The sequence below is a fragment of the Sceloporus occidentalis genome, unplaced genomic scaffold (genome assembly GCF_023333645.1).
Source record: "Sceloporus occidentalis isolate IW3139 unplaced genomic scaffold, rSceOcc1.0.p SCAF_6, whole genome shotgun sequence".
NCBI lineage: Eukaryota > Metazoa > Chordata > Lepidosauria > Squamata > Phrynosomatidae > Sceloporus > Sceloporus occidentalis.
Window position 1 is genome coordinate 36,613,422 of NW_028316986.1, and position 23,756 is coordinate 36,637,177.

A 23,756-nucleotide genomic window follows, 5' to 3' on the forward strand; every position below is an offset into this window, starting at 1 on the left:
GACCCCAGATGTAAGGGCCCTCTTATCGGAGCGACAGTCCCCCAGCTCCACCATCTGGAATCTGCCTGAGAGGTAGGAACGGAACCACTGCAGAGCAGTGCCCCCGATACCCAACTCCCCCAGGCGATCCAGAAGGATACCATGGTCGATGGTATCGAAGGCCGCAGAGATGTCCAAGAGCACTAACAGGGACACGCTACCCCTGTCCATGCCCATTTTTATGGTGCAATAACCACCACTTAAAATCTGAAACAAAGTGAAGGTTTCACATTATAGTGAAGTAGATGGATTTTTAAAAGCATAGCCTTCCTGTGACCTGGGAAAACCTGATTTAGAAGAAAGATTGTTGAACACGTAAAGATAGACAAAGTAAATTTAATTGCTGAGCAGGTATGGAATTAGCATGTCTGTCTCATATTAGAATAGCTGATAAATCAGAGATGTTCTATTCTTGTAACCTGTGGCATTTGCAAACTGACCTTAATTTTAAAATACTATAAGGTACCATAACATGGCTTTGTTTTGGAAATCAACTATTTACAAACCTGTCTCCACAGAAGTGATGGATGCTCTGAAATTAACAACTCAGTCCACAAATGAATGAAAGTGATGTCCCTAGGTTTATATATGTCTGGGGGAAATGTGAGGCCCTTGTGTCCAACTGAAATATGTTTGGATTGGGGTATCCTGGGTATTAACTTTAGACTACTTTTGTGATCTTTCTTAATTTTTTAAAACTCAGGTTTAATGGCAATCAGTGGAATTTACCTCCAAGTAAGAATATCTGGGGCTGGGTAGTTCACTGGTTTGTTTTCAGTTAGGTTACAGAACAAATTATAAAATATTCTTATACCGTGAGGTGGAACATTTCCTATCTGTTGAACAGCCAAAAATAATGTTAAAAGATACTGTCAAGGAAGAAATGAACATATATCAAAACTATTTCGATATGTCAGATATCGAAAGAAGTTATATTTAACTAGATATAATCTGGTTAACCACATCCAATCTTTTCATCAAAATAGGAAAAAAGAATGCATGGACATTACAGAGATTATAGAGTTTATGGTGTAATGGTTTGAAAATTGGAGTATGACTTTGGGGGATAGGATTTGAATTCCCATTCAGCCATAGAAACCCACAATGTGACTACACTTTCTTAGCCTCAGAAGAGGACAGTGTCAAGTCCCCTCAGAACAAATCATTCCAAGAAACCTGTGATAGGTTTGCCTTAGGATTGTCTTGGTCTGGAAATGACTTGAAGGCACCCAGCAAAAACATGGAGCTTATAAAACCTCCTAGTAACAGCACAATTCAGTAGTGTTCTATTGATTTCAATGGAAAAGTTAAGCATAGGACCAGATCATGCTTTCTTAGATATATAGTTTCCAGCTAAAAAACCTGACTGAGACATCGTGGAGCTAAACTCTAAGAGCTCTTCCTTTCTCTCCACTAATACAAAACACATGAAGTAAAGATGTTTCCTTTATTATTATTTTTTAGACTTGATTGGCTGCTGCTTATTTAGATAGGAAAGTATGCAAAATAATTCCTGATTACATTGATGCTGCATTAACAGCTTAGATTCAATGTTTTTCTTTCATGGGTAGAAGGCAAGCCTATAACTGTAGAAGGCTTCCAATCTTCTCACAGCATTTTTCTTGACAGAACTGAGAAAAAGGCATTCCTCAACAATTGCCCTCTCCTGTATCAAACACTAGAATATTCTTCGGAAGGTTTGGGTACTCTCTGGGACAGTGTGTATGAGTGCTGGGAGCTGCCAAGGGAAGGATAACCACTGAAGCTCACCTTTTCTTTCTTTCCCCTCTCTCCTTAGGTGATATTCCTGCTGATATATTTTACATGGGCAAAAACTGCTAGTGAAAAAGAGAGGAGATATCTGCACAGAGGATTGGCTTTTGCAGCAACCAAGTATGCATTATACTGTATAGCACCATCTTTCTTTTTGCAGATTTTCAAGGCTTGCCACATGGGTCTGCTCACATTTCAGTGTGAAAATAACATACAATGTGAAAATTTTGATAGAAATCAAAGAAAGCAAAGCCATTATTGTAATAAAAAGGCATACATCATTGTAGCCCAATGACAGTCTGCAAGGCTACTCCAGCTTTAACTAAAGTCCTGTGGCAGGTTTTCCATGAGAACTTCAAATAAGCTGTGCATTATAAGGAGAGCAGAAAATCACTCATAGTTAAACATTTAAAGTAAAGTCCAAAATTTAAACCAAACAGAGAAGTAATAAAAAAGAGCCCTGTTGTGAAAGACATTTTTAAAATAAATCTGAACTTTGAAAATTAATTTTTAAAAGCAGTTACCTGCCTCTGCTGTCCTTTCTGATGTCCAGTTTGAAAATGTACTTCCAGCCATATTGACTGATAAAATGCGGAACTCATATTCTGTGAATGGCTCCAAATCAGTGATGTTGATGCTAGTTAGTGGGGGTGTCAAGGCATTTTCATTGGGTGATTCCAGCAATGGCTGGGGACTGAACCATCCACTAGTTTGGAAAACACGATTCTCTGGTGAAATATGATTTTCATCTGATTGTAGAGCTCTTCTCATGTACAGTTCATACCTAATAAGTACACCTAGGAATAACAATAGCTGGTTTATCAAATGAAATTTTTAATCCAAAAGTATCCAAAATTTTCTCGTACAGTACTATTCAGTATAAAACTACTACTATTCAGGTGCTACTTTGAGTATGACTATGATAGTAATTAGTATATTTCTGAATTAGTAAATTAAGACACTACTACCATAATCTTTACATACTACTACTATTGGAACTATATCCATTAAAATGCCACAAAAGAAATATTATAACCACTAAAACAATAAGATATTACACAATCTATTTCACAAAATTTCAGCTGAGCATGTAAAAATAGTTCCCTTTCTCTGACCATGTACACATGAAGATACATGAACTACAATGCACTGGTCATTACTTTTAATTCGTGCATACAAAGATTTGTGATTCCCCTCTGCTTCCCTCCAAGGAAGTACTATATAAATTACTTGTACTGAAGAACAGAAATTTGGTGTAGGATTCAAAGTAATGGGTACAGTGATGCCACAATAGGTGTGAACAAGGCCAAGGCATAAAAAGAAAGAAGGAAATAATTTCCTTTGAATCCTATGTTGATGATACCCTCTTATATTTGCAGTTGTGCCCATCAGAGGTGGCCACTGGCTCATTTATTTAGTCTAGTGACTATGGGGCTGTCTGCATGGGCCAAAAAGCCCATGCTCCCCTTGGTCTCATGTCATTCTGTTTAGATAAGGCAGACCATTAGCCCCAGGTTGGGATCAGGCCTGGATCCAGCAGTCTGAACATGAATCTGGTAGATCCAGCCTGATTCTGAGGCAAAGGTGCCTTCTCACTTATGGCAATGGAGGAGTAAAATAAGAGGGATGTGGTGAATGGTGGGTCCATGGTATGGGAATCAATCCAGAGACCAGGGCCATGATAGCACAGGCCCTTGCTCAGGGATGATTGGTTTTCCAGAAGCTATTCCAGGTTTTATGGGGGCTGTCCAAGGTGCTGAACTGGATACTTCCCACAAGATGTAGAGATGTAGCACAAGATTCAGGAAAGGTTTGCCATGTTCATGGCAGACTGATTTTGCGCAGCAACAATAAAAACAACAAAGAGGTCCATACAATTGTCACAAAACTTTCTATGGGCAAAATATTGCTTAAAGCCAACATATATAATCCTACCATTTGCTTTCCTGGGAGGGGCCCATTCAACAACAAATTCTGTAGAGCTGATGGGGTGTATGACTGGAGGTTCCTGCTCCTCAGGAGGGGCCTGTGCAGTAACTACTGCTACCTGCTGGCTCAACGAACAGCCTCCACTGGTACATGCTTGAACAGAAAAACTATATTTTGTAAATGGAACCAAATTCCATATAGTTGCAGAAGTTTCTAAGCCTTCATACTGTCCACAAGGTTTAAGGTCAAGTGAAGAAATGCATGTCAAAACATATTTCTCTATAGGACCAGAGTCATTTGACAGAGCTGTCCAGTGCAATGAAACAGAATGTGGCCCAACAGGAACAACTGGGTTCAAATGCAAGTTTCCTGCAGGTATTCCAGGCTGTGTCCTGTATGTCAAGGCTGCACTTCTAGTAGATCCATGGACATTGCTCGTCTCAAGGTGATATGAATAAAAGGTGTATGGAAGCAAATTGGTATCAGTAAAGATCTGGGTGCCTGAAATAGATAGAATTATTATTTTATTATTTAATATGCTCCCCCCCCCCCCTTAGCCACCTTCTAGGGTACAGTCCTGATAAAGTGCTTCACAAAAGTAAAAATGTAAAATGTACTTAAAAAAACTTGCAATATAACAAGCTTAATAAATGGAATAGCAAATATTATAGCTAAAATGCCAATTAAAAAAAATAATAGGAGATTAAATAAGGACCCATTCTAGAAAATGAGATATAAAAATCTGAGTGTTTGCAATACTGACATTGTATACCTCTCAATGGGGACTGAGTACCAGAACTTGTGGACTATCACTTGAAGAAGAGGTTTATACATTAACAATGTATGTTATAATTAGACTAGAGATGTATAAATTGTGTGTGTGTGTGTGTGTGTGTGTGTGTGTGTGTGTGACTTCATGTCTCCTGTTAACTTATGGTGATCCCATGAATTTCATAGGAATTTCTTATGCAACAAATATTCAAGGGGTGGTTTTGCCAATTTCTTCCTCTGAAATACAGTCTATAGCACAAAATTCAGACAGGTTTGTCACTGTCTTCCTTTGAAGTCTGTGGCAGGTAGCAGGCCTTTGGTTATCACCTTTTGTAGCCTTTTGGCATAGGGTAGAGCTCTGAAACCTCCTCTTGTAGAGTTTTGAGGCCCAGGGGGTAGGGGAAGGAGCTTAACCTTGAGGACAACCTGGGATCTGGGTTCTCATCTGTAGAGCCAAGGGACTTGGGACGGACACCCCTGGGTTACTTTTCAGTTATAGGCTCCCGGGGAACAACTCAAGTATCTGGATTGCCCTTAGGGCTGAGGTGTTTCACCCAAGGGAAGGCATATTTTTTATGCTTGAAAATACACACATTTATTTGTATCATCTAGCAACTGGTACTGACAGGGATAATACTTCTAAACACTGGAGGTAACATAAACACATCATGACTAATAGCCATGTATATTTAGACTTATCCCTTATAAATTTTCCAAAGTTCCTTTTAAAAGAATTTTCCAGATTTCCTTTCCACTATTGAAATTGGTGGCCTTAACTATAGCATGTGATAGTGGGCTTGCCATAAGTCAACAGTTGACACACACAAGGTCCACTGGGTGAAGTAGTACAGTATATCCTCTCATCTCTCCTGACTCCTCCACCATTCAGCTTTAGTGAACAATCCAGATTCTAGTATTATGAGACAGGAATAGTGAATTTGATCCCCCCCCACCCTCTACTCTGTGAATCAACTGTATTCTGGTAACTTTACAGAATATGTTCATTTCCTTAGTAATGTCTTCTTTAATTTAATATCAATCTTAGTGTACATTTATAGTCAGTTTTGTATGATTAAATATATTAAATTGCTTTGCCTTTTAGAAATGCATTCTCTCTTTTGAATTAATGAAGAAAGAGTGTGGTTAAAAGTCCATCTACTGCATATTATTTTTTTCCTTCTAAAAGAACAAAGGTATTTTTGCCCTAATGTTGCAAAACCATCAGACAAATAATCAGGACAAGTTGGGGCACTGTTGTTAATATTCCTTGAAAAGTTCAATGCTTCTATATTTGTAATTTCAAACTCTTGGTACAAAAGACCTATATGCACATGGTTGCATTTAGGTAGTGTCCCTTGTGTGCTACATACATGCTGAGAATAAGTCATAAACATAAGAATCTGGCAGCACTAACAAATTGTTCTAAGTGTTCAAATGCCAGATAGTAGATTATTTTCACATCATTAATTATCATGATTGTCAGAAAATGTCAGAATGGCAATATTTTTGTTTAAGAACAGTTGTGGCTTTAGCAAATAATGATTTATTGAAAAGGCCTATATCAGTCGATGATTAGGCAGCCAGTAGTCAGATAAAGTTTAAGAATAGCTGCTCATTTATGGTAATACAATCTTGAAATGACATCAGCACGCTAATCTGGAAGAATTACTTCATCCAGTTTTATTAACTTTGTGGGATTTTGTAGGGGAGTTTTTTTTAACCTTTCCATTATACAAATCGGCATTGCTATATATTCTTGTTAAGATATGAAAGCTGAAATCCAGAAGTCATCCTGGACTAGCATCTCATTTAAAAAAAAGAAACCAGCAGAGAAGTTTTAGGGACTTAAAAGACAAAAGTGCAAACGTGTCAGGGTGTGAAATGAAGCATATTTGCTCCATAACTGGAATTACTGTCATCAGTATGATATTAATAACCACCTCTATTTTTGTTTGTCATCACAGTCATGTGAAGATGTGCTAGTAGTAGACAGTTGTCAGTATTTGGGATTGATATGAATGAAATTTAGTAAAACATTTACTGATATAGAGATTGTAGATAGGTAGTTCACAGGTTCTGATAGTCAATGTTAACACTTCTAGAAAAGGAGGTAGTCTCCCTGAAAAGAGGCATGCATTTGGGGAATATTCATTGACCCACAGCTACCATTGGAAATTTCTGGGGCATGCAATGCTTCCTGGTTCTCCAGCTATGGGCAGTGTTGAAAAGGGAGACCTTGCCAACAGTCATCCTCCTCATTTCATAATCATGACTTTCAGTGACTTCCATGAGGTATCATTGGGGACTTGAACCTGGGTCTCCCAAGCCCTAGGACAGCACTCTATAAGCACACTGACTTTTGGACAAAGGGTTTTTAAAAAAATGTTAGATAGGTAGAACTATAGTTCTAAAGCCTCAAAGTAATCCACATTCTATCCATAACCCCAAACCTAATGACCTTTTCACCCATGATGATGCAATTCAGACACTTTCAGTTATATTGAGGAATAGCAAAGGTACCTTTAACTCATTCATCCACCTGTAGGAAGAGAAACAAAGACTATGGCTGCATCTGCACAGCAGAAGTTATGCAGTTTGACACCACTTTAACAGCTGTGGCTCAGTCCTATGGAATGCTGCGGCGTGCAGTTTTCTGTAATATTTAACCTTCTCTGTCAGAGAGCTCTGATGCCAAAACAAACTAAAAATCCCAAGATTCCATGCATAATATACAGTCACCAATTTGTTTGTTTGTTTGTTTCCAGGATTTATATCCCGCCTTTCTCCACAATGCGATTCATTCAGTGGCTCATTCAACTTCTTGTTACTCTTGAGCTTCTTAAATCACATTTGTGTGTGAACTATGGGCCAAGATATTATGGACACGGGACATCTGAATCATAGCTATGTTATTCCAGTTATGAATAAAAACAGATTTTTAAAAAAGACAAAAAACAAAAATAGTCCATATGTGAAAGAGGGCGAGGAAAGGTTTCATAAGCACTTACGGTAAGGGTAGCTGTCCTCAGTTGTATAGATTTGACTCTCATTTCTGTAGAGATTATAAGCAAGTTGGTTTGAATTTGGATAATCAGGTGGATTCCAGAAAAGCCTGATAGCAGAAGAATTTAGAGCCTGTTCTCCTGGTGGAGGTTGCTGGGAAGGAGCTGGATTACAATACAGAAATATTTATGCAAATGGGAAATCATTGTATCTTGATGAACAAAAATGCATATTTAAAGAAGAAACATCTTCTGAGGGAAAGCATTTTGTCAGGCAGTACATACATGGCTCATAAGGGCATGGTTAGCCAAAAAAACACAAAAACAAAAACAAAGCAATTGCTTCTGACAATCTCTTCTCTCTATGGCTGCATCTACACCACAGAATGAATGCAATTTGCCACCACTTTTACTGCCATGGCCCAGTGCTATGGAATTCTGGGATTTGTAGTTTTGTGAAATAGTTAGCCTTCTTTGTCAGAGATCTCTGGTGCCACAACAAACTACAGATCGCAGGATTTCAGAGAATAGCACCATTTAACATGCAATTAAATCAGTGTCAAACTGCATTAATTCTGCAGTGTGACAGCAGCCTTAGTCTTATACAAAACTTTAGACTAGCCACAAAAATTAATGTCCCTTAATGTACCAGTGGAAAAAAATAACTGTACAATATCTAAGCCATATTCACATGTTATTCACATGTCAATTATGATTTCCAGCAGAGTCCTGGTCTTACTTGTGGCATTGGATTCCTGCATCAGCCCTGCCCTCCTGCATTAAAAGATTCAACATAGATGTCTGCCAAGGAATTTCTCCCTTACAAGCAGATTCTCCATGCAATTGGGAAATCATGTTATGTGGGTATTTCAAGTGACCTGTTGTTCTTATGTGGTGTTCCTTTGTATAGGAACATATACTGCACAGATATCAGAGGATGGGGATATAACACAAAGCACAGCCATTCCAGCTTTACCACAGGACTATCTTCAATGAGTGTAATGCATTAACAGGACTCTAAAACAAGATCATTCTCCCTAAAGATGGCTGTAACTGCAAATCTGTACAATCAACACATACAGATTAATGTGTAACGCTCATTCCATTAGTACATCCATTCCCTCTTGGAGCCATCATGGCCGGGCCATTTGTTCATTTCTAGTCATGTCTCTATCACAGATATTGAAAAACCTATTCAGTCCTTAGAAGCCTGGTATGAAAGCTATTTCTGAACTAGTGGTCTGAACAGTTATTTGAGAAAATATCACCTTGTAGATACTTGCAGAGATGATACTTTAACATTTATTTATTAACTAGCTGTACCTGGCCACGCGTTGCTGTGGCTCAGTCTCCTTAAATGGAAAAAGAAAAAAAGAGAAAGTGCACGTTTCTGAAATATTTAATTTCACAATGCTTGTGGGTATGCAATATTTTTTGTTTTTCCATTGTCTGTGTAAATACAGAGATTGTCTGGTTTGCTGAGTCTAGAACATGCAACATATAATTGTCAGTGTGAGAAGCAATCCATGTCTAGATCAGCTCTTGCCACTGGCTCTTGTCCTCTAAGGCCTGTTTGCCCCAAAGTGACCCTCAGGGACCGGCAAACTCTAGAGGACAGCGACCAGTGGCTCACAGTGACCAGCGGCACACAGTGACTTGTATCGGAAACATTGAAATGGAATCGTAAAATATTATAAGTTGTTATTTTATCATTTTTGCTGCTTTTGATTTTAGATTGTATGCCATAGGCAGGTTTTATCTGTATCTTGGTTGATGACTATGTAAAGCACTGTGTAAACTTATGGCACTATATAAATAAACAACAACAATAATAATAATTTAGTATAGCATGTGTGTTGCTGTTATGTCCAACAGACTGCACTGTTTTGTTTTGTTTTTTAAAAAAACACATATTTTTTTGCCGGTCACAAGTGTGACATATATAGAATAGTAGGTATATAAAAACATAGTAGGTATATAAAAAGATGTGTGTATTGGAATGGAACGTTGTGTCAAAATTTCAAAGCTATTGGTGAAGAACTTTCGGAGATTTAAGATTTTGAACAAACCAACATTCATATTTTTATTTATATAGATTAGAACTTGATGTGATTTTTCCATTACTGTGGCATAGTTGTTTGAGTATTGGACTATCACTCTGGAAACCAAAGTACAATTCCCAGCTTAGCCATGAAACTCACTGAGTGACCTTGGGCCAGTCACATGCCAATCTTGTCAACAATTTTGCCAAGAAACCCCCATGATAGGTTTGCCTTAGGGCTGCCATAAGTCGGAAATGACTTGAAGGCACACAACAACAAATACAGCCACCTGACTTAAAAGGCCAGCCCAGAGGTCCCAGGATCCACTGGGAGTGGCTCCTTGGCCTGGATTGGTGGTCCGGGCCTGCAGGGGTGGAACTTCCAGCAGTTGCTGGGAACTACAAATGGAAGCTGCCTTTGCCACCAGAAGTCAGGCTACGTTGGGGCAGGATGGCCTCCCTAATTGGTTGGGAGGCTGGGTAGGGGTGGGACTTCCACCTGGTGCCGGGCTGTCGCCATTCACCCCTTCCTCTAGTTGGTTATGGGCTTCTTGGGGTATTGTCACAACCTTTGGGGCAGTAGCATGGACTGTGGATCTGGAGGGTATGTTTTCCCATGCTGCGATGTACAAGATTGGGAGTCCCAAGGGGGACCCGAGGGTTCTGGGTGTGGTGAGGGGCTGCCATTGCGAGAGCAACTCCAGAACAGTGTGCCTCGGTGACAAAGGGGCAAAAATGCTAATATGCAATCAGTTGGTTACTCTTTCTGTCATCCCGATGCCCAACCGTGACCGGTTCGTTGATCAACAGACGGGTTGGTCGATGACAGATCCATGCCCATGCATTCAGGCCAGCCTTACCGGTCAGCTATATTCAATAAAGTTGTGGCCTTTCCTGCCAATTGGGTGTCTGGGTGTTATTTCATGCTCGCTGTCTCCTGCAAACTAAACATGTGTGGTAAATATGTGTAGTATATTTTACTACACATATTTGTGCCTTAACAACTGGTGATATTCTCTACAGACATCATTGGTAAACTGGAAGTCTGTATTCTTGATCTGTAGCAAGGGAAACTAAGTTATAGTAAGAGATCCCTAATGTATATTTCATAACTGGAATTCTCTCTAAAGAGCAGAGTGTCTTCTCTTGTTTTTTATCCACAGATTTCATTTTTAATGGAATATTCTTATGCCAGAATTTACATCTAAAGATTCCAAGATTTCTTATCTTTTTCAAAACATTTAAACATTAGTATGTTTGTGAAGTGTGTATGTGTTTTTTTAAAATACTTTAAAGATTTAATGTGTTGGTTGTATAAGACTTCCATTTAATGTAATAGAAGAATTTCCCAGTTTATTTGCACAATAAGAAAACTGACTTACTCCACACCATTATAGTGTATTATTTAACTAATTCATTTAAGAGAAGATTATGACATTATTACTTTTGTGGTGGAAGGGAAGTTTTGTTCCATTTTAAGACTTCAACTGTAGTCATTCTCTGAAATTATTGTTTTATTGAGTTGTATGATGAAGAAACTGGGTGAGGTGTGTGTACATATATTGATCTTGATTTTAAGGTGTGAAATTACACACATTACATCCCTTCACAGTCTTAAAAGCCACACAGCAGAGACCTTCACAAGCTTAAACGCAAGCTGTTTTCCTTTTTAGAAGCCAGGTTTTTTTCCCTAAGAGAAACAAAACAGGTCCAAAGGGGGAAAATGTTTTATCGACCCCTTTGAAACTACACAATTATCACGATAAAGTTTTAAGACTGTGAGGACATATTAACCCTTCAACATCCTCAAAGAAGGAATCTCAGAGTAATGAGAAAACACCGTGGTAACCTGCTCAAAGATAGGTCTTCCTTTCATAGCAGCATAACAGACTATAGACTAGGGTAGAGTAAGGCCAGCCACAGACATCTGCAAAAGTCAGCCTTTTCATAGTATGCAATTATAGCACTATGTTGTTGTTGCTAACTGTCCTTGAGTCAGCCTCAACTCATGGCAACCCTGTGGATGAGACCTTTCCAAGACCTCCTTTCCTCCATTACTCTGCCTACATCTTGTAAATGCAGGCCTATGATCTCCTTGATTGAATCTATCCATCTTTCTACTACCTTCTATCTTTCCTTGCATATTGTATTTTCCAATGATTCATGCTTTCCCATGATGTCAAAATGAGACAGTCTGTTTGATCATCTTGGCTTCCAGGGAGATTTCAGGCTTGATCTGGACCCATTTTTTTGTCTTTTTGGCTGTCCACAGTATCCTCAGCACTCTTCCCCAATACCACATCTCAGGTTAGTTGATTTTCTTTAAATCTGCTTTTTTCACTGTCCAGCTTTCACATCCATACATGGTGATGGGGAATACAGTGGCTTTTTACCTCACTTAAACTAGCAACAGTCGCCCGCCTTGCCGGGCAGACTTTTTTGCTGCTAGACGAGGCTGGACTACAAGCCCCAGAGTGCTCTGGGGCTTGCCTGGCTCCCTATTGGTGTGCGGGGGCGGAAGGGGCGGCCCTTCCGCTCCGCGATGCTCTGGGAGACGGTTTCGTTGGTGCGGGGCTTCCGGTCCTCCAAGGCTGCCCATTGGTGGGCTGGACCTTGGAGGCGGGGCCCCGCACAGCATGCAGGGAGGGAGGGGCCTAGGCCTATATAAGGCCATGTTGCTGGCCCTTTCCCTCAGTCGGTTGCTTGGCTTTGAGCAGAGCGGAGCCAAGCTGTGGAAGGGAGCAAGTCTTGGTGCTTTGCCCAGGCCTAGCTTGGGCCTATATACAACTGTTTTTGGCCTGATTGCTCTCTTCTGAGAGAGCCACATCAGGCATAGCCTGGGCCTATATACATCTGTTTTGGCCTGATTGCTCTCCCTGAGAGAGCCACAGCAGGCCTCAATTGTGCCTATATACATCTGTTTTGGCCAGATTGCTCTCTTCTGAGAATGCTGCAGCATGCCTCACTTGGGCCTATATACAACTGTTTTTTGGCTTGATTGCTCTCTTCTGAGAGAGCCACATCAGGCCTAGCTTGGGCCTCTATACAGCTGTTTTGGCCTGATTGCTCTCCCTGAGAGAGCTACAGCAGGCCTCAATTGGGCCTATATACATCTGTTTTGGCCAGATTGCTCTCTTCTGGGAGAGCCACGGCAGGCCTAGCTTGGGCCTATATACAACTGTTTTGGCCCATTTTGTTTTGGCGGGGAAACCGGCATTTTGTTTATAATTTTGGCAGGAACCGCCATTTTCTATAGAGGGGGTTTAAAAAAGATTGCTTTCTGCCCCCCCCCCCCTTTTTCCTCCCATTGGTTTCTGGGCCATTTGCTTTCTGTGCCTTTGGCTTGTTTTTAGCTAATTCCAAGTGATTAATTAGCCCCGGCTGGGGTTCTTTATTGCTGGTTCCTGTCAGATAAGCAAGGTGCTTTGCCTTTTTGCTTTGAGGGAACAGTTTTTTATTATGCCGCCTAAACGGCTGAGAAAGTCTGGTGGAAAGAATTCAAGGGCACTACAGGAACTTTCTGGTGCTCCTGGTGCCAGTTGGGCACTTAGTCAGCGCACCATGTCTGCGAGCTCCAGCAGTGGGACAGATGTTGGACAGCATGGTGATGATGGTCAATGTGATTCGGCTGAGGCACAACCTGTGATGTCTGCGGGTTTGTCAGCGGAGGCCATTTCCACCTTGTCTAGAACCATTGCTGAGTTACTTCAACAAGCTGCTGGTGCTGGACATTTTAACAGCACTACGACGCCAGTTGTTCCTGCACCTCAGGCTTCTAGACGTCTGGGTTCTAGAGCAGCTCCATCGGCATCTTCGGCCAGTCAGACTACCAGTTCGGCGGTTCCAGGGTCTCGACACCATGACCATCATGTTTCCAGCTCTTCAAGTTCATCTAGCTCCAGCTCGTCGTCTACGTCGTCCGATGATGAGGATGCGACCGGAATGTCCTCAGCTGAGCGGCGCAAAGAAAAGAAAAGAAAGCTCAAGGCCAAGAAGAGACGTCACAGAGCTCAGTGTGCTGGTGTTATACAGTCTTCTTCAGAAGGTGGTGATCATCTTGTTGTGCCGATGGGGAGGGATGGTTTTTGGGTCGAGCACGCCTTGGTACCTGGTTTGCCAAGGTGGGCCATCAAGAGGAGGGCTTGGCGCCCAGGCTTGCAGGGTGTTTGGGTTGATCCGCTTGCGGTGGATTTTCCGGTTTGTTCCCCAGGGGAGCGCCCCCCTGGTGCTCACTTATCCAAGAAGGTGCATAAGAACATCTTTCGGGGTTGTTATGTAGATGTTCTTACCCTTTTGCATCCAAAAGGAAAAGACGCTGTGGCGGTTACGTCTACAAGCAAGGGCCCACAGAAAGGAACATTTAAAAAAGACTCAAAGTTTCTTACTTGCTGGGACTATAATGCTGGACGATGTACTCGTTTGCAATGTAAATTCGATCATTGTTGTGCAAATTGTAGAGGGTCTCATCCTAGGTCATCGTGTTCTCGCCCAGTTCAAGCTTCTCAGCCCTTTCGAGGGGGGCGCCCTGCCGCAGCAACCACCGGCAAAAGTGACAGTGCTGGGGGTTCAGTTGCCGGCCACGCAGGGAGCCAAAAATGAGCAGGTTGCTTTTCCCCAGGTTTCCAATTTGGCTTTTACACCTGTTAAACCTAGTGCCCTCATTCCTTTGTTGGCAGCATACCCTAACAAGCAAGCTGCTTCTTATTTGACCGAGGGTTTTTCGTTTGGCTTTAGGATCCCGGTTGCTGCCCCTTTGTCACACCAGTTCCCCAAGAATTTGTTGTCAGCTAGGTCCATGCCTGAGGTGCTCAGAACAAAAATTAATAAGGAAATGCAGGCTGGGCGTGTTGCAGGCCCGTTTTCAGACCCCCCTTTTGTTAATCTCCATATTTCACCTCTTGGTGTAGTGCCTAAGAAAGCACCGGGTGAATTCAGAATTAGTCATCATCTTTCTCACCCTCCTGGTTCTTCTGTGAATTATGCTATCCCTGGTGAGCTTTGCTCAGTAAACTATGCATCTTTCGACCATGCGGTTCGTTTGGTTAGGGCCTGCGGCACAAGTGCACTTATGGCCAAGTGTGATATTCAATCAGCATTTAGGCTTCTCCCGGTTCATCCGAATGAATTTCACTTAATGGGTTTTCAGTTTGAAGGTCAATTTTATTTTGACAAGGCTATGCTTATGGGTTGCTCAATTAGTTGTTCAGCCTTTGAGACCTTCAGTACCCCTTTTTGGAGTGGGAGTTAAAGCGCGGGGCGTCATCCCCTTTGGTAACTCACTATTTGGACAATTTCATGTTGGTTGGTCCTGCAAACTCCTTTAAGTGTTCGGATTTATTGAATTCCTTTTCTCCATTGGCTGTTGAAATTGGGGTTCCGCTAGCTGCTGACAAGACCGAAGGTCCCACAACATCTATGTCCTTTTTGGGTATCCAGCTAGACTCTTTAAAAGGTTTTTTCATCCTTGCCCCAGGCTAAGATTGTGACCCTGTGTGAGCTGCTGGATCAGGCCTTGCAATTTTCCAAGCTTACTCTAAAGCAGGTTCAGTCACTATTAGGTCATCTCAATTTTGCTTGCAAGGTTCTGGCTCCTGGCAGGGCCTTTTGTGCCAGGCTAGCAAGGTCTTTGGCAGGCCCCAGGCAATTACATCATCATATTCGGATTACCAAGGACATTAAGGATGACCTTCGGATTTGGCTCCAATTTTGAAAGGCTTTAATGGTTTTGCCACTTGGCTGAGGACCTGGTGCCTTAATGATTCCTTACAGGTTCATTCAGATACAGCTGGCAGCATCGGCTTTGGTGTTTATTTCAGGGGACACTGGTGTGCAGAGCGTTGGCCTGTTTCCTGGCAAGGGTCAGACATACTCAGGGACATGACTTTCTTGGAGCTATTCCCCATTGTTGTGGCTGTTCATATTTGGTGCACCGAATTTTCTAACAAAAACGTTTGTTTTGGTGAGATAATCAAGCAGTTGTGTCAATTATTAATAAGCAGACTTCTAAATCTATGAGGGTTATGGGTTTATTAAGGAAATTTGTTTTGTGTTGTTTGGTAAACAATATTTCCTTTGTGGCACGTCATGTCCCAGGTTTGGATAACAGTATCGCTGATGCATTTTCTCGATTTCAGGTTCAGCGGTTTCGGCAGTTAGCCCCAGAGGCAGACATTCAGCCTACCCAATGTCCTGTTTCCATGTGGGAGGCTGGCTGTCGGAAATAATGGACGGTGTGCTGGGATCCATTGCTCCATCTACCCTTAAGACTTACAAACATACTTTGAGAAAGCTTTTGGATTATTTTAATGACTCTGGAATTCAGCATGTTTGGCTGTTGACCACTGAAGTGGTGTTGCGTTTTTTGGTGTGGCTACGCCACAAAAACATTGCCCCCAAGACTATGTCCATTCATTTGGCAGGCATTTCCTTTTTCTCAAAAGCTGGGGGATTTGTGGATCCTTGTACCTCCTTTTTGGTTAAAAGGGCTGTTGAAGGTTGGAAGCGTGCCTATGCTTCCAAAAAGGGCACTAGACGCCCTATTTGTTTTCAACTGCTATGTAAGATTTGTGCAGTTTTACTTGTTGTATGTTCTTCAAGTTATGAAGTTAAATTGTTTTGTGCTGCATTTTCAGTGGCCTTTTTTGGTGCATTTTGGTTGGGAGAAGTTGTTGCTGGGTCCAAGAGTGATTTGTCTGGTAGGGCTCTGTGTGCTTCTGACATTTCGTTTTTGAAGCATGGTGTTTCCTTAACCTTGCATCGCTCCAAGTGCGACCAGTTGGGGGTTGGTCAGACAGTGGTGCTGTGTCGCTTTTGGGGCTCACCTGTCTGTCCTGTTAAGGCTCTTCGAGCTTTTGGGGATGTTAGGCCTATGGCGGCCAATTTTCTTTTTGCACACGTTGATGGTTCCCCCCTTACTAGATATCAATTTGTTTCTGTGCTTAGAATGACCATTGCACGCTTGAGTCTCCCTGCAAAGGAGTTTGGAGGTCATTCTTCCCGCATTGGTGTGGCCACCACTGCTTCCAGAGCAGGTTTGCCTGCGCAGGACATTAAAAACGCTGGGCGTTGGAGATCTAAGGCCTTTGCTGGTTATGTTCGCCCACATTTGGATCAAATCGCTCTTGGCAGGGTTGGCGGTAGGCCTTCTGCGTAGGCCTTTTGTGGCGGCAGCATAGGCCATGACCTGCACGTTGTGGTACCAGGGCTATGGAGCTCTGGTTTGGGAGTCAATAGGTACCCGGGGGCGAATAGGGCAGGCGTTTGGCCATTGCGGGGGCCAGAACGCAGGAGCGCCTCCCTGTGACTAGGGGCTTTGTGAATTGGTGAATGCAAGACAAGGTTTGCGGTCAAGTTGTGTTCCTTAGCCCCTAGGTCATCCCAAGCACTGGGTGGGTGCCCGGTTTGGATAATCAGACTACATCAGGTGGTTTGATTGCACAGATCCTGACCTTATGCTTTGTGCCAACCCTACCAATTGTTTGCAAATAAAGTTGTGGCCTTACTTCCAACATGTTGTACTGTGATTATTTGACAGCAACATTTGAGGCAACCACAAAAACATCCAATGAAATCTCATGATTTACAGTTGAAGGAGTATTCCCCATCCCAGAATCCTCAGGAGAAAGCTGTATTGATTCTCCCAAAGTACAAATCCCAGGATTCCATAGGATGCTGCCATAGGAGTGTGGTGTCAATGAGCCCTTCAAGTCAGTCTGTGTCACTGCATTTAGTATACCTTTAAGAAAAAAGAAATCTTCCTCCCTTGATAAGCTGGCTATTTGTTTTCTCGTGAGCCGCATGCCTTGAAAAGGTAGAACTATACACATATGGTTTCTCAAAATTCTGCACTTTTCCATTTATCAGCAGAGAAAATGAGGGGGGGTGGAATCACCATATTGGCTTACAGATTGTAAACCACTTAGAGAGTGCTGACTGCACTATTAAGCAGTATAGAACCATCTCTACGCCAATGACACCTAGTTGTATCTTTCCACCCCCAACCTTTCTCCAAGGCTTGAACAGCAAGTTTCGTCTTGTCTCACAGCTGTCTCGCAGTGGATGTGCCATCGGCATTGGAAGCTCAACATGTCCAAGATGGAGCTTCTTGTCTTTCCCCCCAAGTCCACCCTTCAACACTCCTTTTCTGTCTCTGTGGACAACATTTCTATTCAACCAGTCCAGCAAGCCCACAGTCTTGGTTTTATCTTTGATTCTTCTCTGCTGTGTATCCCTCAGATCCAGACCACAGCCAAGGCTTGTAGATTCCTTCTGTACAATATTGTCAAAATCCAACCATTTCTCTCCGACTCTACTGCCATGATCCTGGTCCATGCCTTAGTTATCTCACGACTTGATTACTGTAACATCCTCCTGGCTGGGCTTCCTCGTTCTCACCTCTGTCCTTTAATTTCTGTCCAGCATTCAGCTGTGCGCATTATCACATCTGCCCACCACTCTGACCACATCTCTCCTTTGCTGGCATCCCTTCACTGGCTCCCCCTCCCTTTCCGTATTCAGTATAAGCTCCTGCTGTCCACGTTTAAAGCCCTCCATGGGCTGGCCTCTCCTTCCTTATCACCCCCCAACCCTAGTATGCACTCCACGTGCACAAAATGGCGGCGGCCGTTCCACACAGCTGCTGCCATCTTGACGTAGCAGACGCGCTGCATCTGCACGTTGCGCCCAGGAAATGACACCGCGAGCGGGCGACTAGCGCCTTGCAATGTCTCTTCCGAGGCCTGAGAAGGAGCGCGATTTCCACGCTCCTTCTCTGCAGCGTCCGGGAGCCGCACGGTTTAAAGGGTGTGGCTCCCAGATGCTGCAAGCGGAGGCGGAGCCAGACCGCCACTTTTTGGCAGTCTGTAACCCGCCCTTGTTTCTCTTCACCTTCCCACTCGGGCCCTCCGCTCATAGTCAAGGTCGGCTGTCCCAGCCCAGGATTTTCTCTGCCCCATCTCGGATTCGCCCCTTTTCACTTGCTGCCCCTCACTCCTGGAACCTTCTTCCCCCACAAGCAAGGGCCATCACTTCATTAACCAGCTTCAAAACGGAGTTGAAGACCATCCTGTTCAGAGAAGCATTCCCAGGCATTGCGTGACTATCATTTGCTATGTGATGTTCTTTTGTTGCCTGTTTTATTGAACCATTTCCTGTAGTGCTATGTATTTTATATGTATTATCCTATTATCTCTTAGATTGTACGCTATAGGCAGGCTTTCTCTTATATATTTATTATTTTATGTACAGTGCTGTGCAAATCTACAGCACTATATAAATAAAGAATAATTAAAATAATAATAATAATAATAATAATAATAATAATAATAATAATAATAATATTTACCACAGGCCAAGCCCATGGCGTTCTGCCCTGGGTCTGCTCTGGCTCAGTCCCCAGGCTGGCCTGAAAATGGGTGGGCATTCATACCCCTGCCTACTGCAGCATAGAACTGTTGCTGCCACTCATCTCTTACCTGCTGCTACCATCACATCTTCTCAGAAGGCCCGCACCATCACTGCAAGGGCAGAAAAAAAGGGCACTTGGCTACACCCATGTGGCTAGGCACCACCTTTCAACATCAGAGGGCAAAGCAGGGGCCTTCTGAGAAGATGCAAAGGTGATGGCAGATAAAGGGCATGTAGGGCCATGTGGTGTGTACACTTATACTGCAGACTTTTCATTAAACTCCATGGCAAATAGCAGGTCTTTTTCATGCACACTAAAGCCCCTTTGGCTCAGAATTGGCCAGGAACTGCCAGACTGGGAAATGAGTGGCCAATCTCAGCCCAGGGCTATTGACCTGCATTGTCTGTATAGGATGATGCTGCCAGGAAGGACACAGGCCTAACATCCTGTGAGTTCAGGCCCACATTGTAATTTGGGGGCATTCTGGGAATGTTGTGTGATGGTGGCCATAAACAAAGGAGGAAGAAGTTATAAAGAGAAAATTGTTCAGGTGTCTTCTGTAGGGAATGAGAAGAAATAACCCCTCTCAGATATTTTTGTAGGAATTACATCTCTGTTTTCAAATTAAGAGAGTAACTGCAACACTGCCTGTTCAACATCTCTGACATGCCAGAAGATAAGTGCATGGCTTGGATACCTATTGACTGCAAATGCATGCCATGCAACAGTACATACATGCTGTTTGTGAAATTACTTAAAATGAATACTGTTTCACAATATGTATTCATTTTATATTTGACGTCTAACAGTATGTTGCTTTCTCAGGAGATGTACTTCCATTGATGCATTTTGATGCCTGCATAACTTTATCTAACTAAACAATATAGTAAGATATTTATACTGATGAGGAAATTAGAGTTATTATATCATCTCTTCTTCAAAGAGACAGCTCTACATTTGTACATGTCCAATACAGATAATATTTTAATGATTTTGCTGCTATTATATGAGATTTTAATCTCACATTTTCAGCTTTGAAAGGGAAGATAACAAATATAACTATGGAGTGGAAAACCTGCAAGAAAGGGAAATTATATAATAAATCCAGCCAGACTTTACAGTGATAGTCATGTAAATATGTGCATCAAGATCTGTTAGGCTTTTAGCATGTTTCATAATCTCTGATGCACATGTGATAGTGATCATGCACATTCAGAAACTGATGTTACCTTTTACAAGGATGAAAAATGCTGGGATAAAATATATTAGGAGATATAGATACTCAAATGTGTTGAACTATAGTCCAAACTCAGATTTATTTTTTAATAAATGTCCCTAAGGATAATGCCAGGTAATTAGTGACAATCATACTGGCAATCACAATAGTATTTTTTTTACTACTGAAAATATTAGAAGAAAAGGATTGTTGTGTTACAACTGCTAAAGACTACTTACAACTGCAGATGTTCAAGTCTGATGTACAATAGAAACGGAAATTAATGAAACAAATTGTTTTAAAGAGTTATGAGCTCAACTCTGTAATTTTGTAGCCCTGCCTTCTTGAACTTGGGAACAAGAGAGGTTCTAGGGCCATCCCCTTTTCCACTGCTTCCCTCAATCAGAAAACAATGGGCCCAAACAGAAAGGCCAAAATAAAACTGCTTCAGGTCACTTTGGAGGTTGCTGTTTAAATGACACACACATCTTAAGAAGCCAGAAGCTGTGTCAAAGATATGCTGCAGTTCTTAGGACTAGAGCGTGGCTTTGGTATGGCTTCTGACCTCTTAGGATGCATGCATCATTTAAACAGCATACCTCCAAAGTGACCCAAAACAGCTTTATTTTGGCCTGTCTGTTCAGGTCCAATATGTCTGAAAAGAGAAGGTTTTGTTCATGTGGAGGTTTCCACATGACCAAGAGAGTTCTTTTTTGTTAACTGCCATCAAGTCAATTTTGACTTATGGTGATCCTATGAATGAGAGATATTCAAGTCACCCTATCATCAATAGCCCTGCTGTGGTCTTGCAAACCCAGGGCCATGGCTTTCTTGATTATGCTCTTTTTCTACTGTCTTCTACCTTACCAAGCATTATTGTCGTCCTAGTGAGTCACATTATGATATGGCCAAAGTATGGCAGTGTCACTTTCAGATGAGTTGATTTTATTCCTATCAGCTTTCTTCATTTTCCAGTTTTCACAACTGTACATAGAAATAGGAAATATGAAGGCATGGACAATCCTAACTTTCAATTATATATCTTTACACTTGTCTAGTTCTTTCATAGCTGCCCTTCACAGTCCTTGTCTTCTTTTGATTTCTTGACTACAGTTTCTATTTTGATTAATGACTGAGTCAAGGTATGGAAAATCTTTCACTATTTCAGTGTCTCTCACCCTCAGAGACTTCAGCATCTCCTTTGAAGTTATGTAAATCATCTGTGGTCATTTCTGGATGTTCAACTGTAAACCTGGCTTTGCCCTTTCTTCCTTGACGTTCTTCAGCAATCATTCCAAGTCCTTGATAAATTTTGCTACCAGTGTGACACCATCTGCATATGATGTTTCTTCTTCCTCTAGTTCTCATACCTCCTTTTCAGAGTCTAATTCTCCTTTACATATGATATGTTCAGCATACCAGTTAAACAGATAAGGTAATAACATGTAGCCTTGTCTGACTTTCTTGCTAATTGTAAACAATTCCATTTCCCCCATATTCTGTCTTTTGCCTTTTTTTAAAATTATCAAAAATGTAAAGATATAGTAAAACTTACAGAAACGGGGGGAAAAAAGAAAAAAAAGAAAAATGGAGAACTATAAAAACCAGATAGAAAAAGTGATAAAATTGGGTGGGGGGGGAGCAAAGACCAAAACAAAATAAAACAAAATCAATGAAGATTTTCACACCGAGCTTACTGTGGGTTAAGAACCACTGGTAAAATGTCCCTGAAGCATGAGGGTGTGAAAGCAATTTGTGCTTCTGAAATGTCAGTGAAGCATCCCCTCGCCTCTACCATCCTTGAATTGTTCACGGAGCAGCCATTTCCTTTAAACCTAAAGTTCTCGTTAATAGGAAATGGCTGCTCCGCGAACAATTCAAGGATGGTAGAGGCAAGAGGACGCTTCACTGGCTTTCAGAAGCGTGACCGTCTTTCACACCCTCACACTTCAGGGACATTTTACTGGCACTTTACCAGTGCTTAACCCACGGACTGTGTCAACTGAAATTTCTCTTCAGATGTGTCCTTTTTCATGTGACCAAAACTATGACACAGAGAGGAGGACTAGTCACTCCTCTGCTCTCATGTTCAAAAAAACAAGTAATGCCTGAATAGAGCTCACATTTTATTCAGTGAATATTGTATAGAACAGCCAATACTGTAAACATAATTACATACTCTGCATTGTCATCTTTTTACGTGTCTACTCAAAAGTGCAACTCACTGCAACTTTAAGGGGCAATCTACCAGGAAGTTTTCCTGCACAAGGTCTTTTGAAATTAATGGGATCTATGCCCACTTCACTATTTTTGACAATGGGTTTCTTGATCTACTATTCTTCTTCGTGGTCTCTGCGAATCACACAAATGGGTTATTCTGTGCCTGCGCAGTAAAGCTCGGAAACTTCTAGAATCTCTGGGCAGAATGCAATGTATCTTTCTGCAACTTTTAGGCGGTAACCCCACCCATCCGGTATATAAGGCCCCTGGTGGTCTGCTCCTCTCCAGTTCCTTCATTCCGCCGTGCTAAGCAGCTCGAGGAACTTCGCTCTGTTAGCTTCTTCGTTAGAATCTCTGACCAATCCTTCAGACTGAATCCATTGGCTATCGAACTAAGACTGGACTGTTGACCACTCTTAGATCTTCCATTCGGACATTGTTTACGGACTCTCCCTTCTTGGTTTTGACTCGGACCGGTAACGACTATTCTTCATTCCCCATTCCCATGGCCTCCTTCAAGCGGTGCGCCGAGTGCAGGGTTAAAATTCCCATCTCCGACGAGCATGACAATTGTGTCCTCTGCCTTGACGAGGGACATATTCCTGGGGCTTGCAGGCATTGCAAAGCCATGACCTCCCAGGCTCTGAAGAACCGGGACCAAAAGCTTAAGGCTTCCCTTTATGACAAGGTTTTTCAGCCAGCGGCTCCCTCAGCAGAGGAGCCTGCTCAGCCAACTACTTCTGCGACTACAGCAGACAAACCGGACAAGTCCTCTAAGAGGAAACATGCGGACAAGCAGAAGTCCTCTAAATCTTCCAAGGACAGCCAGGACCCTAGATGGGCCAGATCCGCCTCTCCGCCTCAAGGCCTGTCGCTACCCCGATCCCGGAGCTAGTCTCGGGTTCGGCTCTGCCACCGCTGGAGCCAAGGATCCTCATCTCCTCTCACCTCTCCATCTCGGATAAGGACTTGGAGATAGCGAATCTTGGTGAGTCCTCTGAGTCCGAAGGGGAAATCCCGAACTCTGATGCCCCTCTATCTCCTCAGAGACCAAGGCGTGCTTCCCGATCTCCGTCCCGCTCCAGACGAGACCGGATTTCCCCCCAGCAACGAGATAGGGCTGCCTTGGGAATTGAAGCGGACGAGGTCCTGGATAGGGACCACCGGGACCGATCCCCTCTGGACAGAGACCAGCCCGACCGGGCACTTTTCAACTCCTACCCGGACTTGCTATATGATCACCACACAGGCCAGTACCGTCTGCCAGTGGATGCTGATCATCTACGTTGCAATCTCCCTGGCCCGACCAGAGTGAGGCTCCACTCTCTGCTGTGCCGGTCCGCCCCCTCAAGGACCGAC

At 42.5% G+C, this 23,756-nt stretch overlaps 1 protein-coding gene across 1 annotated transcript in view; it reads right to left on the reverse strand.

Annotated features, from left to right (window-relative positions):
- USH2A (usherin) overlaps positions 1 to 23,756 on the reverse strand; it is a 665,032-nt gene that overhangs the window by 485,949 nt on the left and 155,327 nt on the right. The window contains exons 15-17 of the mRNA XM_089528326.1: positions 7,521 to 7,679; positions 3,748 to 4,242; positions 2,337 to 2,609 (exon numbers count right to left, since the gene is read on the reverse strand). Coding sequence (XP_089384452.1) covers positions 2,337 to 2,609; positions 3,748 to 4,242; positions 7,521 to 7,679 — 927 coding nt within the window. The remainder of the gene's footprint in view (positions 1 to 2,336; positions 2,610 to 3,747; positions 4,243 to 7,520; positions 7,680 to 23,756) is intronic.